Source organism: Hemibagrus wyckioides, linkage group LG01 (genome assembly GCF_019097595.1).
Source record: "Hemibagrus wyckioides isolate EC202008001 linkage group LG01, SWU_Hwy_1.0, whole genome shotgun sequence".
Lineage (NCBI taxonomy): Eukaryota > Metazoa > Chordata > Actinopteri > Siluriformes > Bagridae > Hemibagrus > Hemibagrus wyckioides.
The window spans coordinates 32,818,471-32,838,279 of NC_080710.1; the positions used below are offsets into that span (position 1 = coordinate 32,818,471).

At 40.4% G+C, this 19,809-nt stretch overlaps 1 protein-coding gene across 1 annotated transcript in view; it reads right to left on the reverse strand.

Moving 5' to 3' along the window:
- Window positions 1-1,818: 1,818 nt before the first annotated feature.
- Window positions 1,819-19,809, reverse strand: part of prtfdc1a (phosphoribosyl transferase domain containing 1a) — an 18,744-nt gene continuing 753 nt past the window's right edge. Inside the window, exons 2-9 of the mRNA XM_058400975.1 lie at window positions 18,921-19,027; window positions 18,567-18,750; window positions 17,791-17,856; window positions 13,662-13,679; window positions 6,220-6,302; window positions 5,840-5,886; window positions 3,439-3,515; window positions 1,819-2,402 (exon numbers count right to left, since the gene is read on the reverse strand). Coding sequence (XP_058256958.1) covers window positions 2,355-2,402; window positions 3,439-3,515; window positions 5,840-5,886; window positions 6,220-6,302; window positions 13,662-13,679; window positions 17,791-17,856; window positions 18,567-18,750; window positions 18,921-19,027 — 630 coding nt within the window. The 3' untranslated portion in view covers window positions 1,819-2,354. The remainder of the gene's footprint in view (window positions 2,403-3,438; window positions 3,516-5,839; window positions 5,887-6,219; window positions 6,303-13,661; window positions 13,680-17,790; window positions 17,857-18,566; window positions 18,751-18,920; window positions 19,028-19,809) is intronic.

Genomic DNA, 19,809 nt, shown 5'->3' on the forward strand with positions numbered 1-19,809 from the left:
AATTCCACAGAAAGTATTGCATACAACAATGCAACAATAATAAAACAATGCGTTGACATTTACTTTTGATACTTAAGTACTTTTAAAAACAAGTACTTCTGTACTCTTACTTAAGTAAAAATCTGTCTTTACAACTTTTACTTGTAATGGAGTAATGTTTGACCAGTAGCCATTTGTACTTTCACTCAAGTAAGGAAGTTGTGTACTTCTTCCACCTCTGCTAATCACCGTTACCCCTAATGACCAATTAATATTCACTATTGTTCCTAATGAATAATCACTAATCACCATTACCCCTAATGACCACTCACCACTGTTTCCAATGACTAATTACTACTAATTACCATTGTTTATAATGACTAATCGGTAATCATCATTATCCTTAATGACCAATCACCACTGTTCCCAATGACCAATTACTAATCACAATTATTCCTAATGACCAATGACTAATATCATTTTTTTCTAAATGAACAATCACTAATCACCATTACCCCTAATGACCAATTACTAATTACCATTGTTCCTAATGAATAATTACAAATCGCCAGTACCCCTAATGGCGGCTCACCAATGTTTCCAGTGGCTAATCCCAACAACCAACCACTAATCACCACTGTCCCTACTGACTAATGACCAATAACCATGTTTCCCAATGTCCAATTACTAATCACAAATATTCCTAATGACTAATCACAAATCGCCATTCCCAATGGCGACTCACTATTCACAATTGCTGATCATCATCGTCCGTAATGACTACTCACCAATCACCGTGTTTCCCAACAACCAATCACTAATCCCTGTTGTTTGACCCTGCTTTGTCTTTGGTGTTAAATTCTATTCTTGGTGATATCTACATGAACACAGACGAGTTATTTCATTCCTTCATGTCTGTCTCCTGACTTCTCGCTAACATTGATTCAGTTTTTAAATAAAATATATAATTCTGTACAATTGTAAATAGTTAGTTAGAAAGAAAATGCCTTCTATTACAAATAAGTTCAAATTATGACTGTTCTATTCTATTCTATTCTATTCTATTCTATTCTATTCTATTCTATTCTATTTTATTTCTTCATCTGAGATTTTTAACATTTAAATAATCCTGAGAAATTAAAGAATAATCAAATAGCAATTCGTTTATCTTCAAGCTAGACAGCATCAGTTCAGTTCAGTTCAGTTCAGTTAGGTTCAGTTCTCCTCTTCGTGAAAGCAGCCTCAGTGAGGGATCTGTAGAGCTGGACTGCGTACCTCCAGCATTCTCCTGACCCAAACCCGTGACAGATGGTGAGTTCTGATGGTTCTGCTACTTTCTCACCCAGGCTGAGTCATGGAACATTCTTTGCCAAACATGAGATCTGGCCAAGCTCAGGCCATGAATCTGAAGCCTAGCAGGCAAGGAAATTAGATCGTCCACCACTCTGGTCAGCAGTATGGCTAAGCTAATACCACACACAGGCCTGATGTCCATCCCACTGGTGAATATCATCAAACCTTCGTAGTGTGTTCAATCAGATGTATTAGAGCTCTACACTGAGCGATGTATCTGAAAACATTTCCTCGTCATTACTTTCAAGGAAAACAATCTGTTTGTTTCTGTTCCAGCTGAGCTTACGCAGACAGCCAGATGTTTTCTGCGACGTTTCTGAGGGTCATATCAGCCCTGACTGTATTTATCCCTTTATCTCATATAGCCTTGTGTTACTGCAATACATTTTACGCAGAACTCGCTGTAATAGCAACAATAAATCAGACGTTTACGAGGTCCAGGATGATAAGAACAAACACAAATCATGGCTCCTTCACACAGAAATGTCTGAAGGTTTGGACATTTTTTATTTGCTGTATCATCATGTTCATTCAGAGAAAAACTTGATGCAGTATAAAACATTAGAAAAGCACAAAAATACAGAATCCCGGGCTGTGAGAAGTTATGTCAGTGTTAATATGGGGGAAGTTCTGAAGATCTGCTGCACTTCCAGTTCGATTTCAATTTTTAATTATTTCCTCAGGAGTCTCTGATTCAGATTCATCTCCTCTGAATGGATATTATTCTTTTCTGTATTTCATTTTGTCCTGAATGACATCAAAAGTTCAGGATCTGAATCATACAAAACTGAGACACGCCTCTAAAAACTGAAACCCCGCCCCCTGCATGCATAACTCACATGCTCTGAACTCTGAGTAACAGTGTGAGTCATTTCAGTATTAAATCCACCTTGAATTCAGCTCTGAATACAATCCATAGTGAATAACATCTTACACAAAATTCCATGAGATTTGTTTTAGCTTTAGCGTGAAGCGCTGTATCGGTGTGAGATGAGAACAAACCCAGGTAACATGTCTGTTTCTCACAATTTATACTTCAGCTTTCCCGTTTCACTGATCACACAGATGTGCTGCAGAGAGAGAGAGAGAGAGAGAGAGGAAACAGTTCACTCTACTTCCTAATCATTTTCTATAACCACAGCAGGTTTATATCAATGCAGTTGTTTTAATAGTTTATTGTTTCTATAGTAACAGATCGTGCACAGGGGTGTGTACAGCGAACAAGGAACATAAATAAACCTGGGGAAGAAGAAAACTAGAGAACACCTGGGAGGTGGGGCAGAAGAAAGGCTATGTACATTTCAGTATTCTATACAGTTCACTATTCCCAACACTTCAGTGTTCCCTCTAGTTCAGTATTCCCTACATGCCTGTATTCCTTAAACTTCAGTATTATATACAGCTCAGTATTCCCAAAACTTCAGTATTTCCTCCTGTTCAGTATTCCCTTCTTGTCAGTATTTCCAACAGTTCAGTATTCCCTACAATGTCTGGATAGTAAGGAAGGAGATAATTAAGGAAAAACTGATAGCTGAAGAAGAAGAAACTAATGGAAACTGGAAACTAGTGAGGAATAAAACTACGGAAAGTCTGGTGTTTATAGAACAAGAAAACTGGGGAACATCTGGAAGCTAAAGGAGAAGAAGAAGAAGAAGAAGAAGAAGAAGAAGAAAACTAGAGAATCTCTAGAATCAATCTGCCTGGTAGCTGCCTGGTAATCTGCCAGGACAAGACCACTAGGGAATATCTGGAATTTAGGATGGACACTAGGGAAATTCTGAAAGCTAAAGAAGAAGAAACCTATGGAACCTCTGGAAACTAGAGAAGAATATATATGAAACCTCTGGAAGAAGAAAATTAAGGAGCACCAGGCAGCAGGGGAGCAGCCTAATACCTGGATATCTTCTCATGCTAAGACCTTCAACCACATCATGAAGTGGCAGTGACCTAGCATTGTGTGAGTGTGAGTGTGTGTGTGCTCTGAGGTCATCATGCTAATCTGCCTGTAGAAACTGGAGTAGTGGGAATTTGACTATGGAAAGCAGTGTAGGAGTGGAGCGTTCCTGCCCTTCTCCACTTTCTCTCTAAACATCTGGGAGAACTCACATTCAGGTCCCGGAAGTATTCGTTGTAGTCCAGAGCGTAACCAACGACGAAGCGATTGGGGATGATGAATCCAACGTCTGCAGAAATAGATCAAAGAAAAAAGACATTTCTATCATGAAGAAGAAGAAGAAGAAGAAGAAGAAGAAGAAGAAGAAGAAGCGAGTCATTTTTCCAGAGGAAGTTTGAGGTCACATTTCCATTATTTCTGAGTTAAAGATTAAAGAGCTCCTAGATAACCTGGTTGTGAAGTAATGTGAGCTGCTTTCAGAGGCGAATTCCTCCTCTCGTGTCCATGCCTGTCTTGCAAATCTGTAAATTGCACTTTTTTTTTCACCAGGCAAATTTTATTCATGTTTGTTCTGGACTGCTCCTTCAACACTGACCTCAAATCAGCAGAAGCCTGAGAGAAGAAATACCGAGCGTGTGTGGAAGCGGAAACGAGGATTTGCCTGTGACATCTGTAAAACAACTCGCCGTGTGTATGTTTAACTGCTGAAATAAACACTGCTCCCGCTTCAACTGAAATAGAATTTATTTTAAAAAAGAAAGAACTTTCCAGCATTTAACACGTTTCTTAAAATGGCTGATGATCTGGTGAGATGACCTCTAAGACATCGCTCAGTCGAGTCTGAAGCTAGAAAAAAAAATCAACTCTTCTGTTTTCTTTAATATTTGGGTCGGTTCATTTTCTTCCTGCACTTAACTGAACAAAACAGAAAATAAAAAACAATCCTTATTGGCTAAATCAGTAGACTAGAATTCAGACATTTTCAATCAGTGTAAAGAACTGAATGATGTTCAGGCTGTGAGTCTGATCTAAAACGGCTTTCAGTGTGTGTTAGACGTGTGTTTTTCCCTCTGTTGGAGAACCTTACACAGAATTTTTCTGGTTAATGATGAAATCTGAGCTGCTTTTTAGATGAACAAACACTTGGAGAACATCTCAGAGAGCAGGAATGGGTTTGAGATCAACATTTACTTTGAAGCTACAAAAACAAATAAAAAATTTTCTCTGAATATATCACCCCCTAGTAGTCTAGAGAAAACAGAAATCCTTCTGAAACACTACAAATTCTTAAAGTCCTGAGTGTCTACTTTCATATAAGCTTCATATTAACCTCCACTGTGGAGTGGAACATGACCAACACACTCAATCATCTACATGGACACGAGAAAACCTGGAGGAAAACTTTGGCTTCTGGGGAAAAAAAGAAATCTTTTTTTTTCATTGGTTAGAAATGTCAGTGAGTGGAGAAAGAAAATGAACTGAAATTGTGTATTTTTTGCAGCTGTAAGCTGCTGTAAGGACACATAGTGGGGAATTTTTGTGTGTAGAGCTGTTCTACATTGAGTGACCAGTGCATAACACTCATGCGCTCATGAGCGCCCTCTAGGTGTGTTATGCACTGGTTTTGAAACAGGCCTGAATGATCACACTCAGTGTTGCCAGATTGGGCATGTTCTCACCCAACTGGGCTCCATTTAGTCACATCTAACAGGGAAAAAATGCATTGTGGGGGTTGATAAAATTTGGGCGGGTTTTTGATGCAACTGGTGGGTTTTTATTTTTGACTATTTTTAACATGATATTTTATTACATTTTCCATTCGAATGAACTTTACAATAAAGTATAATATGTAATGTTGACGTTTTAATAATATGGCTCAGTTTTTACACATTATGGTTGAGGAGAGTCCTGTCCAATCAGACTTCGAGGAAATCTCATCGGAAATTATTCACAAGAGCGTTTACAAGAAACTGAAGAGGAAGAAACTACTGAACGCCTGGAAGGTGAGGAAGAACAAAAGTAAGGAACATCTGGAAACTTGGGAATCCCTGGAAATTCTGGGAGGAAATCTATGAGGAAATTTCAGCTGAATCAATCACACAAGTGTTGAAACATGAAAAATCATGAAAATCCCCAATTTTTTCAAAAATCCTGTCCTGCTTTCCTCTCTTGAGTGTGTGTGTGTGTGTGTGAGCAGACTTACACACCAGTCAGTCGCTTCATATTAATGACTGAGAGAGACAGATAGATAGATAGAGAGAGAGAGAGAGAGAGAGAGAGAGAGAAAGGGAGATAGATAGATAGATAGATAGATAGATAGATAGATAGATAGATAGATAGATAGATAGATAGATAGATAGATAGATAGAGAAATACAGAGAGAGAGAGAGATAGAGATGTATATGGTCATGCCAATAAAACTTACTGAAATTGAAAATTGAATTGAAAGAGAGAGAGAGAGAGAGAGAGAGAGAGAGAGAGAGAAAGAGAGAGAGAGAGAGATGTTTTGAGATCTCCAAAGCGTTCCTCTTTCACTGTGTTTTTATTTTAAGATAAAGTATTTATTTGGAAACGTGGATCATGTGGATGTCAGTAGATTTAGAGAGAACTCACAGTCTGGAAGCGTTGTAGCTCCGCCTGGAATCCGCTTAAGCAGCAAGCTGAAGAAACACACACACACACACACAACACACACACACACACAACACACACAGGGAGAGAGAAATGCACATTAGTCTTACTCACTAAACATCATCACTCAATACATCTTTTCAAATGTCTGTAGAGGGTAAACTCCAAAATATTTTGACACAGCAAAAGTATTGGCACCTCTGAAGAACAGTAACTTCGTCCTTCATACTGTAGATGTAGGTTAAAATATCTCACTTTTCTGAAAGGGTACCCATAGATATTGACCAGTTAATCTCTTTAAACATGTAGGATGCAGAAGAAGCAGAACTTCTGATAAACACATGAAGTTGTTGAGGTCTCACCTGGCCACTCTGACAGTCCTGGGCTGGAACTTCTCCACATGCTGCAGGAGCATCTTCATGGTCTTCCCCGTGTCCACTATGGCCTTCAGAGCGAGTGCGGTGTTAGTAAAGTATTTACAGGTCATTAGATAAGATGTTAGAGGAGAGAAACATAACCTGTGTTTAAATAAATCATCACCTCCATGTGTGCAGGAGATACTGAAACAAGTGACCATCATATATAACCTTCATCAAGTCCTCACTCACAACTTATACACATATAGAAATAAAAACAGAAGCTGGTGTTTCGTTGATGTTCTCACATGAAGCCCAGACTGGGGCCCAGTGGGGCAGGAAGCACACTGCCCTGCATGTTGTTTTATAACAAATAAATCAAATTAAAGCAAACTTCCAGGCAAGCAATGAAGGCAAGCAGAAAGTGTGTGTGTGTGTGTGTGTGTGTGTGTGATTTGCAGAACCATTTTGTTTATAATTTTGGGTGTGAGAGATGGATTTTCAGCTAGTGTCAGGAATTTTGAGTGGATTTTAAAATGCAGTTTCACTGAAACCTGGCAACATTGGTTAGTGATGTTACATTGAAACCTGTCAGAATGAGGTGATAGACTGCACACCTGTACACCTGTACACATAAACACCTGTACGCCTCTACACCTGTACACATAAACACCTGTACGCCTCTACACCTGTACACATAAACACCTGTACGCCTCTACACCTGTACATATAAACACCTATACACCTCTACACTTATACACCTGTACACCTATACACATCTACACTTATACACATGCACACCTATACACCTCTACACTTATACACCTGTACACCTATACACCTGTACACCTACTGTATACACCTATACACTTATACACCTGTACACCTATACACCTGTACACCTACTGTATACACCTATACACTTATACACCTGTACACCTATACACTTATACACCTGTACACCTATACACTTATACACTTGTACACCTACTGTATACACCTATACACTTATACACCTGTACACCTATACACTTATACACCTGTACACCTATACACTTATACACCTGTACACCTATACACTTATACACCTGTACACCTATACACTTATACACTTGTACACCTACTGTATACACCTATACACTTATACACCTGTACACCTATACACTTATACACTTGTACACCTACTGTATACACCTCTACACTTATACACCTGTACACCTATACACTTATACACCTGTACACCTCTACACTTATACACCTGTACACCTCTACACTTATACACCTGTACACCTATACACTTATACACCTGTACACCTACTGTATACACCTCTACACTTATACACCTGTACACCTCTACACTTATACACCTGTACACCTATACACTTATACACCTGTACACCTACTGTATACACCTCTACACTTATACACCTGTACACCTCTACACTTATACACCTGTACACCTATACACTTATACACCTGTACACCTATACACTTATACACTTGTACACCTACTGTATACACCTCTACACTTATACACCTGTACACCTATACACTTATACACCTGTACACCTATACACTTATACACCTGTACACCTCTACACTTATACACCTGTACACCTCTACACTTATACACCTGTACACCTATACACTTATACACCTGTACACCTCTACACTTATACACCTGTACACCTCTACACTTATACACCTGTACACCTCTACACTTATACACCTGTACACCTATACACTTATACACCTGTACACCTCTACACTTATACACCTGTACACCTCTACACTTATACACCTGTACACCTCTACACTTATACACGTGTACACCTCTACACTTATACACGTGTACACCTCTACACTTATACACGTGTACACCTCTACACTTATACACCTGTACACCTCTACACTTATACACCTGTACACCTCTACACTTATACACCTGTACACCTATACACTTATACACCTGTACACCTCTACACTTATACACCTGTACACCTCTACACTTATACACCTGTACACCTCTACACTTATACACGTGTACACCTCTACACTTATACACGTGTACACCTATACACTTATACACGTGTACACCTATACACTTATACACCTGTACACCTCTACACTTATACACGTGTACACCTATACACTTATACACCTGTACACCTCTACACTTATACACGTGTACACCTCTACACTTATACACGTGTACACCTCTACACTTATACACGTGTACACCTAAACACCTGTACACTTATACACCTGTACACCTCTACACTTATACACGTGTACACCTCTACACTTATACACGTGTACACCTAAACACCTGTACACTTATACACCTGTACACCTCTACACTTATACACGTGTACACCTCTACACTTATACACGTGTACACCTAAACACCTGTACACCTCTACACTTATACACCTGTACACCTCTACACTTATACACCTGTACACCTATACACTTATACACCTGTACACCTCTACACTTATACACCTGTACACCTCTACACTTATACACCTGTACACCTCTACACTTATACACCTGTACACCTCTACACTTATACACCTGTACACCTCTACACTTATACACCTGTACACCTCTACACTTAGACACGTGTACACCTCTACACTTATACACGTGTACACCTCTACACTTATACACCTGTACACCTCTACACTTATACACCTGTACACCTCTACACTTAGACACGTGTACACCTCTACACTTATACACCTGTACACCTCTACACTTATACACCTGTACACCTCTACACTTAGACACCTGTACACCTCTACACTTAGACACGTGTACACCTCTACACTTATACACCTGTACACCTCTACACTTAGACACGTGTACACCTCTACACTTATACACGTGTACACCTCTACACTTATACACCTGTACACCTCTACACTTATACACCTGTACACCTCTACACTTAGACACGTGTACACCTCTACACTTATACACCTGTACACCTCTACACTTATACACCTGTACACCTCTACACTTAGACACGTGTACACCTCTACACTTATACACGTGTACACCTAAACACCTGTACACTTATACACCTGTACACCTCTACACTTATACACGTGTACACCTAAACACCTGTACACTTATACACCTGTACACCTCTACACTTATACACCTGTACACCTCTACACTTATACACCTGTACACCTCTACACTTATACACGTGTACACCTAAACACCTCTACACTTATACACCTGTACACCTCTACACTTATACACCTGTACACCTCTACACTTATACACGTGTACACCTCTACACTTATACACCTGTACACCTCTACACTTATACACGTGTACACCTAAACACCTCTACACTTATACACCTGTACACCTCTACACTTATACACCTGTACACCTCTACACTTATACACGTGTACACCTAAACACCTCTACACTTATACACCTGTACACCTCTACACTTAGACACGTGTACACCTAAACACCTGTACACTTATACACCTGTACACCTCTACACTTATACATGTGTACACCTCTACACTTATACACGTGTACACCTCTACACTTATACACCTGTACACCTATACATCTCTACATTTATACACCTCTACACTTATACACCTCTACACCTATACACCTCTACACCTATACATCTCTACATTTATACACCTCTACACTTATACACCTCAACACCTGTACACCTATACATCTCTACATTTATACACCTCTACACTTATACACCTCAACACCTGTACACCTATACATCTCTACATTTATACACCTCTACACTTATACACCTCAACACCTGTACACCTATACATCTCTACATTTATACACCTCTACACTTATACACCTCTACACCTATACATCTCTACATTTATACACCTCTACACCTATACATCTCTACACTTATACACCTCTACACCTATACACCTGTAAACCTATACATCTCTACACTTATACACCTCTACACCTATACACCTCTACACTTATACACCTCAACACTTATACACCTACATATTTGTACACCTATACATCTCTACGCCTCTACACTTATACACCTCTACACTTATACACCTCTACACTTATACACCTCTACACCTATACACCTCTACACTTATACACCTCTACACCTATACACCTCTACACTTATACACCTCTACACCTACACATCTCTACATTTATACACCTCTACACTTATACACCTCTACACTTATACACCTCTACACCTATACACCTGTACACCTATACACTTATACACCTCTACACTTATACACCTACATATTTGTACACCTATACATCTTTACACTTATACACCTCTACACTTAGAACACCTCTACAATTATACACCTCTACACTTATACACCTCTACACCTATACATCTCTACACTTATACACCTCTACACTTATACACCTCTACACCTATACACCTCTACACTTATACACCTCTACACCTATACATCTCTACATTTATACACCTCTACACTTATACACCTCTACACCTCTACACTTATACACCTCTACATTTATACACCTCTACACCTATACACCTCTACATTTATACAACTCTACACTTATACACCTCTACACCTCTACACCTGTACACCTATACATCTCTATATTTATACACCTCTACACCTCTACATTTATACACCTCTACACTTATACACCTCTACACCTATACACCTGTACACCTATACATCTCTACATTTATACACCTCTACACCTATACACCTGTAAACCTATACACCTCTACACTTATACACCTACACACCTGTACACCTATACACCTCTACACTTATACACCTATACACCTCTACACTTATACACCTACACACCTGTACACCTATACACCTCTACACTTATACACCTATACACCTCTACACTTATACACCTACACAGCTGTACACCTATACACCTCTACACTTATACACCTACACATCTGTACACCTATACACCTCTAGACTTATACACCTACACATCTGTACACCTGTACACCTCTACACTTATACACCTACACATCTGTACACCTATACACCTCTACACTTATACACCTATACACCTCTACATTTATACACCTACACACCTGTACACCTATACACCTCTACACTTATACACCTACATATCTGTACACCTATACACCTCTACACTTATACACCTATACACCTCTACATTTATACACCTACACACCTGTACACCTATACACCTCTACACTTATACACCTACATATCTGTACACCTATACACCTCTACACTTATACACCTACACACCTGTACACCTATACACCTCTACACTTATACACCTGTACACCTCTACACTTATACACCTGTACACCTCTACACTTATACACCTGTACACCTCTACACTTATACACTTACACACCTGTACACCTATACACCTCTACACTTATACACCTGTACACCTCTACACTTATACACCTACACACCTGTACACCTATACACCTCTACACTTATACACCTATACACCTGTACACCTATACACCTCTACACTTATACACCTGTACACCTCTACACTTATACACCTGTACACCTCTACACTTATACACCTACACACCTGTACACCTATACACCTCTACACTTATACACCTGTACACCTCTACACTTATACACCTACACACCTGTACACTTATACACCTCTACACTTATACACCTGTACACCTATACACTTATACACTTATACACCTACACACCTGTACACTTATACACCTATACACCTCTACACTTATACACCTGTACACCTCTACACTTATACACTTATACACCTACACACCTGTACACTTATACACCTATACACCTATACACCTCTACACTTATACACTTATACACCTACACACCTGTACACTTATACACCTATACACCTCTACACTTATACACCTATACACCTCTACACTTATACACCTACACACCTGTACACCTATACACCTCTACACTTATACACCTATACACCTCTACACTTATACACCTGTACACCTATACACTTATACACCTCTACACTTATACACCTACACACCTGTACACCTATACACCTCTACACTTATACACCTATACACCTCTACACTTATACACCTGTACACCTCTACACTTATACACCTACACACCTGTACACCTATACACCTCTACACTTATACACCTGTACACCTCTACACTTATACACCTACACACCTGTACACTTATACACCTCTACACTTATACACCTGTACACCTATACACTTATACACTTATACACCTACACACCTGTACACTTATACACCTATACACCTCTACACTTATACACCTGTACACCTCTACACTTATACACTTATACACCTACACACCTGTACACTTATACACCTATACACCTATACACCTCTACACTTATACACCTACACACCTGTACACTTATACACCTATACACCTGTACACTTATACACCTATACACCTCTATACTTATACACCTACACACCTGTACACCTATACACCTATACACCTATACACCTCTACACTTATACACCTGTACACCTCTACACTTATACACTTATACACCTACACACCTGTACACTTATACACCTATACACCTCTACACTTATACACCTGTACACCTCTACACTTATACACCTACACACCTGTACACCTATACACCTATACACCTATACACCTCTACACTTATACACTTATACACCTGTACACCTCTACACTTATACACCTACACACCTGTACACTTATACACCTCTACACTTATACACCTCTACACTTATACACCTCTACACCTATACATCTCTACATTTATACACCTCTACACTTATACACCTACACATTTGTACACTTATACACCTCTACACCTATACACCTGTAAACCTATACACCTCTACACTTATACACCTGTACACTTATACACCTACATATTTGTACACCTATACATCTCTACACTTATACACCTCTACACTTATACACCTCTACACCTATACACCTCTACACTTATACACCTGCACACTTATACACCTATACACCTGTACACCTACACACCTCTACACGTATACACCTGTACACCTACACACCTCTACACGTATACACCTGTACACCTACACACCTCTACACGTATACACCTGTACACCTACACACCTCTACACGTATACACCTGTACACCTACACACCTCTTCACCTGTACACCTGCACACCTCTGCACCTGTACATCTGTACAGCTATGCACCTGTAAACCTATACACCTGCACACCTATACACTGGATGTCTACTCTCAACTGCCTGAAGATTGTAACCTATAGCATAAGTCAAGTGTGAGAGTCTCTCTACTTTATTTGTTCAATGATGTGTTGGTCCTGTAACACCAAAATCTATGGTCATGAGCTACTGCACACACACTTAACACACACACACAAGGCAGAAAGTGATGATGATGATGATGATGATGTGGTCACTTACTTCGACAATCAGGACATTCTGACAGTCAGGACATGTGGAGAGATGAAGAGATGATGAAGGTTAGAAAATCCACAACGTACATGAATAAGATGTGTTTATAAGAACAGAAAACATCTGCACACTTTGGGATGTTCCTTATACAGATGTTTAGAGTAGAACCTTATTCTGGAACTCTTTAGTGAGAAATGAGAAGGTATTTTTTTCAGTATATTTTGGCCTTGTTGTGTATTTTTTAGCCTAGTGATTGTAAAATACAGATGTGCAAACAGCTGTAGGTGTTTCATTATCGTTTAGTTTACTGTTACTCAGTAAACACATGGGATGAAGACGTTTACCATGGAAATGACGGTTATTATGGTAATTATTTCATTTCAACAATTGTTTTAAAACAGCTTTACAGAAATATAGAAACATAGAAAGGAAAAGAAAAATGATAAGGTTTAAAATTAAATTAAACATTCTTCCATAATGAGAAGCCTGAGGTGATGGTGATGAAGGAAAAACTCCCTGAGATTATCTGAGGAAGAAACCTTGAGAGGAACCAGGCTCAGAAGGGAACCTCATCCTCATCGGGTGACACTGGACACTAACTATTGTAAATGTTAATAAAGTCCTTTCTACTCCAGCAACCTGCTCCTGAGGAACTAACAGGTCAGTGTAGAGGTCATTATAGACTTAATGCTAATAATCCTTCCTGCTGAAATGTTCTCTGGCGAAGACCAGAGCACGAAGCTGACCGACGCTACGGCAGTTCAGAGATGGTTATGTGGAATATTATATATGAACATAGAAATCTAGACTCCAAGCTGTCAGAAATGTCATTAAGTCAAACAGTTAAACTATTAAAACTGACTCATGGTCTTCGGGACCCTGAACAGATGATGAGGATTAAACCTCTCTGTACTGATTGCAGATGTTTCGTGGCTTTACTCGTCTCTCCTCGCTCTCACCCTTTTACCATTCCAGTGTAGAAGCCACAAGATGTAACGTTAGATAAAACATCCTTTAGCCGAATGAAAGACTCATGCAAATGAGCTCCATCTGTTCGAACGTTCAGCACAAGACTAGATCCAGTCCTGGTTCAAGTTAAACCATTCTGTGGCATTTGGGTCAAAATAACACGTGTAACGTTGGGTTGGCCAGAGATTTCACGTTAGCTAGGCTAGGTTAAACCTCACACCACTGACGATGAGCTGTTGCTATGGTAACTGTAACAATTTGTTCTGAATAAAGCCATGATTCGCTGCAAATCTGCCGCTAACTAATCAACAAACTAATCAAAACTAGTCTTCTGGCTCATTTAAACCTTTCTGATTGCAAAAAGTTTTAAATTAGTGCTAGATATAGACCTATCCGAAGCTCTGTGGGTCACTTGGATGAGGAAGTACATCAACATCCTTCAATGAGGAGGTTGCTTCTGTGTTCTTTCTCTCAGGAAGCCTTAATTTCTAATACAGTACTCTGAGAACTTATAGCGATAAGTGTGTGTGTGTGTGTGTGAATAAACCGTGTTTCTGTGTCTGTGTCTCTACACATGACTTCCACATAAGAACGTCAGAAAGGGATCGAATGACACAAAGTGAAGGAAGTTCACGAACAGTTCAACTTCACATTGTTTCGTGAAAGCGGCTCCTTGTGAAAGTGGCGTCTCGGAGGCCGAGCTGTTCGCTTCCCTGAATTTACGCACAGATGATGGAAGGACAAATTAAACCCAGTATCGAGCTTAAACAACAACAGATCGGAGTCGCAGGGAGGGGGGGTCTGAGGGTAGGAGAAGAGAGGAGGGACGGACGCCTGAGGTTTTGCCATTCTGTGGTTTTGTTTGAGTTTGTACGTTTGCGGCTTCGCTCGTCTGTTTGTTTTCTCTCCAAGCCGTCAGTACCGTCTACGTTTACATACGAGATCGGACGATGACGACGGACTTGTTATACACGCTGGCCCTGTCCGTAACGCCAGGCTTTGATGTGGGCTCGAGCCTGAAACAAGCGCAGGACTGATGGCCGTGTTTTCTCCGAGCTCAGTTTGCTGCACTGACATTCTGTTCAACGTCCTCAGGCTCTGTAGGAAAAAAAGCAAAACACCATGGCTTTTTGTGTTTTTGTGCACTGAGATGGGGTCCAGCTGACGGAAATTTGTGAATGGCGCATGTTCATGAGTGCTAAAGCCCTGCTAAACTGATGCCATCTCAGAAGCTCAGAGCGACAGCAGCAAAAAAGCTGCAGAACTGTTTGTCTAACTTGTTCTTTTCTTAATCCTGTGGTGGAGCTTTTGTTGTAAACTGAACGGTTAATTTGTATGATACACAAGTGGAATAATTCCAGTCAACAAACTTCTATAAGATCATAAAGATACGAGACAGAAGCCACGTACACCAGCGAAGGAAGCGTACAGCATTGAAAATCAGATACAGGAGTAATGTTTTATAGAGTATGTTATGTATAATGCTAAGCCCTCACTATCCATCCATCCATTGTCTATACCCACTGTATTCCTAATTAGGAATACAGGGGTCTGCTGGAGCCTATCCCAGCACACATTGGGCGAAAGGCATGGGTACACCCTGGACAGGTCACCAGTCCATCACAGGGCAATCCCTCACTACTTACGCAGTATTGATTTGAATTGTCACCGTTAGCTAACTACATTAAGTAGTCTTTATTTCTCACATATATGTTACTGCACAATGAAATTTTTTCTTTGCATATCCCATCCTTGGAGGTTGGGATCAGAGCACAGGATCAGCCATAATACAGCTCCCCTGGAGCAGGGTGAGGTTTGGGGCCTTGCTCAAGGACCCAGAGCCTTAACCACTTGAGCCACCACCGGTCATTAGCTTCAACCTGCTAGCACTGGTAATTAGCTATACACTGTAAGCAAACTTATTCTGAACTCTATATTTACTGAAGCCAAATGAACACCTACCTACAGTATGTAGCTAACAGGCTCCCTTTAGACAGATAATTATTCAAGCTGTGAATGCGGCTCTAAAACAGCAGGTTGTTTGTTACCTAAGAGTGAAATCAGAACTCAGGTGGTTTAGAATGAAGATAAAACATCTTTACATGAATATACATTACAGTTTAAACAAACAACGCCTCACTGAGGGCTCAAACATGCACCAGAGCTCTGCTAGGCTGGACTAACCCCAGACTGACTGGTTTAGGGTTGAGGTTTTATAGATTGATGAGATTCTCGACCTTGACCTGACCTTGACAGTGACAAACTGGGAGTGATTGTAGTGAGATTAAGGGCCCAAAGTGTGAGATAAGATTTTTATCCTGGGAACACTGGGTGTGAAAGATGCTAGTTCTAGTCACCAGTCCACTTAATAGGATGTTTCTGAGAGTTGAGAGGAAACCAGAAATCCCAGAGGAAACTCATGCAGCCAGTAACCTGAGCTTTGGATGGAACCCTCGGAGCTGTGAGATGAAAACGTGGACCAGTGAAGATGCAGACCTTCGAGAACTGTTAGCATGCTAGTCAGAAAAGTGAAGTCGATGTGATAGTGCTATCAGTCAGAACCCTGGAACTTCCTGTGGAACATCTAGCTCAATTCCTGCTGTAAAAGTCAATCGTTTAGATCGTGAGTAGATGAGTGTGAGAAGGTCTGTGTCTTCACACCACACCATGGACTGAAGAAGAACCGTACATGTCGCAGTATTCACTTCAGTATTCTTTATGTTTCATACACAATCCAGATGTAGCTTTAAATCATTACTGAAGAACACCCAGAGGCAACAGTGAGCAGAAAAACTCCCTGAGACTTCATGAGAAAGAAACCGTCAGAGGAACCCGAGTCAGAAGTGAAGCCGTTAGTCATTAATAAGTAGAAGCGTATGTTCCTAATCCCAACCATACATGACCTGGACCTGACACGACCGACTGGGTTCTCATCATGTTTCTGTCAGAACTCCAGAACAGTTCCAAGTTTCTTTAACCCACACTGTTCGTAAATGGTTCTGCTCTGCTGGTGAAGCCTTCAGAGATACCTTTAGATTAGAAGATCTGTTTTTTAAGCTGCTTGCTCCAGGATCTGATGTATGATCTGTTTCCTCTGGCACCATTGGTTCAGTCTTGAGATTACTGAGAGATTGTATTTAATTTGGGGTTGAGAGAAATGAAATCTAACCTTTCCCGTCAACATGGAGAGATCCTCAGGGCCGATGATGTGCAGGTCTTGAGTGGCACAGTCATTCTGCCAACATCACAAACACACACACAAACACACAACTCTGTTATTCCTCTTTTCACACAGCACACAATTATTACATGTTCATAGCACTCACACTGGAGACTCCTTCCAGAAATGATACATAAACATCTCCTTATCTTTGGGAAACATCACAATGGCAACAATCACACACAATAATCAAAACATCATTGTTCCAGATATAAATGCTCTAGAGAATGACTTTCCTCAGAAGTTCTTTGCATGGTTAAAGGTTCTCAGTTCAGAAAGAATCCTTTCTTTCATTTTAATGATCTCTCAGTTGTTCTCAGGTCTCAGGCAGAAACACAACAACATAACAACAGCGCCCTCATCTGGAGGAAAACAACTGAAACATGACGTTCTCTGAACATCCAGAATGTATCAACACTTAAACCCAGTGACCCTCCAGATCCCCTGCTTTTCTTCTTCTTTCTTTTCCTTATGCTTACATTCATGCCTGATTTACTGAAGAACTGCCTGTCTATCTATCTATCTATCTATCTATCTATCTATCTATCTATCTATCTATCTATCTATCTATATGTCGGTCTCTCTGTCTGCCTCTTTGATGAGATGTAATGGATTTGAAGTCACTAAACGTTTCAGTAAGGTGTGAGATCAGTGCCAGCTCTGATGGGTCATGTGACTCCAGCCCCAGTCCAGATGTTGTTGTTCCTGAGGGACTCTCCTCTCACCAGGTAGCTCTTGAGGCGGATGAACTCCACGCGGGTGGTGATGGGATGATCGAAGCTCCGGCTCTGGGCTTTAACAGAGTCCACCAGGTCAGCGCAGAACTTATAGCCTCCTTTCAGAACACACAAAACCATCAGGTTATCATGACCCAAGTCATCCAGGATATCTCTGGCTAAACACTCGATCCTGAAACAAACAAAAACAATAAACAGTAAACACTCAGGGTCACAGCACAATGTGATAAAAAATCAGTAAGAGGGAAAGAGAAGGTTACAGAGAACTAATCAACACTTTCTGACCAATCAGAATGGAGGATGATGTTAGCTGTAGCAGGACATTTCGAAGCGCTCGTGTACCTGTTCATGATGACGCCGTGTGGGATGTACACACTCTCCACGTCGCCATGGTAATGCTCCGGATACGTGAACAGCTCTAACGCGTAACCCGGCCAGTTATCTGCTATCTGTTAGATAAACACACTGAAAAATCTGGAAACAAAGCTACATCATTTTAAATTTATTAACACTTTCATGGATAAATTATTCTGTTTTGAAGCCCAGGACCCTGTGATCATCTGCCCTGTCCTGTCTCCTCCTCCTCTCCTGAGCACCAGACTGTGTGATTCCCCTCCCGACGGGCCTCTGTTCATTAGCGCTTGTTGCAGTTCCCATGTATGACCACTAGGGGCAATAATAACTCTATAGAGCTGAAAGGAGCAGTCTTTAGTCCAAAATCCTTAGTGTTTTAAAAGATGTGATTAAAAACAGACCCCCCCCTCTCTCCCTGTCTGTTTTTCTTTCTTTCTTTATATTTCTCTGTCTGTCTACATGACTGTCATTCTCTTTCTACTTCTGTTCTTTCTCTCTCTCTCTTTCTCTCTCTCTCTTTGTTTCTGTCTGTCTTTCTGTCAGTCTGTCTCTGTTCTTTCTCTGTTTGTCTGTGTCTCTTCCTGTCTCTCTTTCTCCGTTTGTCTGTTTCTGTCTGTCTGTCTCTCTCTCTCTCTCTGTCTCTCTCTCTCTCTGTGTGTGTGTGTGTATATAAATCTCTCTCTGCCTCTCTTTATCTGTTTTTCTGTGTCTGTCTGTCTCTCTCTGTTTGTCTGTCTTGGTTCTGTCTGTCTGCATGCCCCCCCCTCCCTCTCTCTCTCTCTCTCTCTCTCTCGTTTCCTTCTTGTTTCTCATCAAACATTAAAATGTGGGTGTAAGGATTATTCACTCCTCGTGTTGTAAAGGTCAGGTTGTAAAG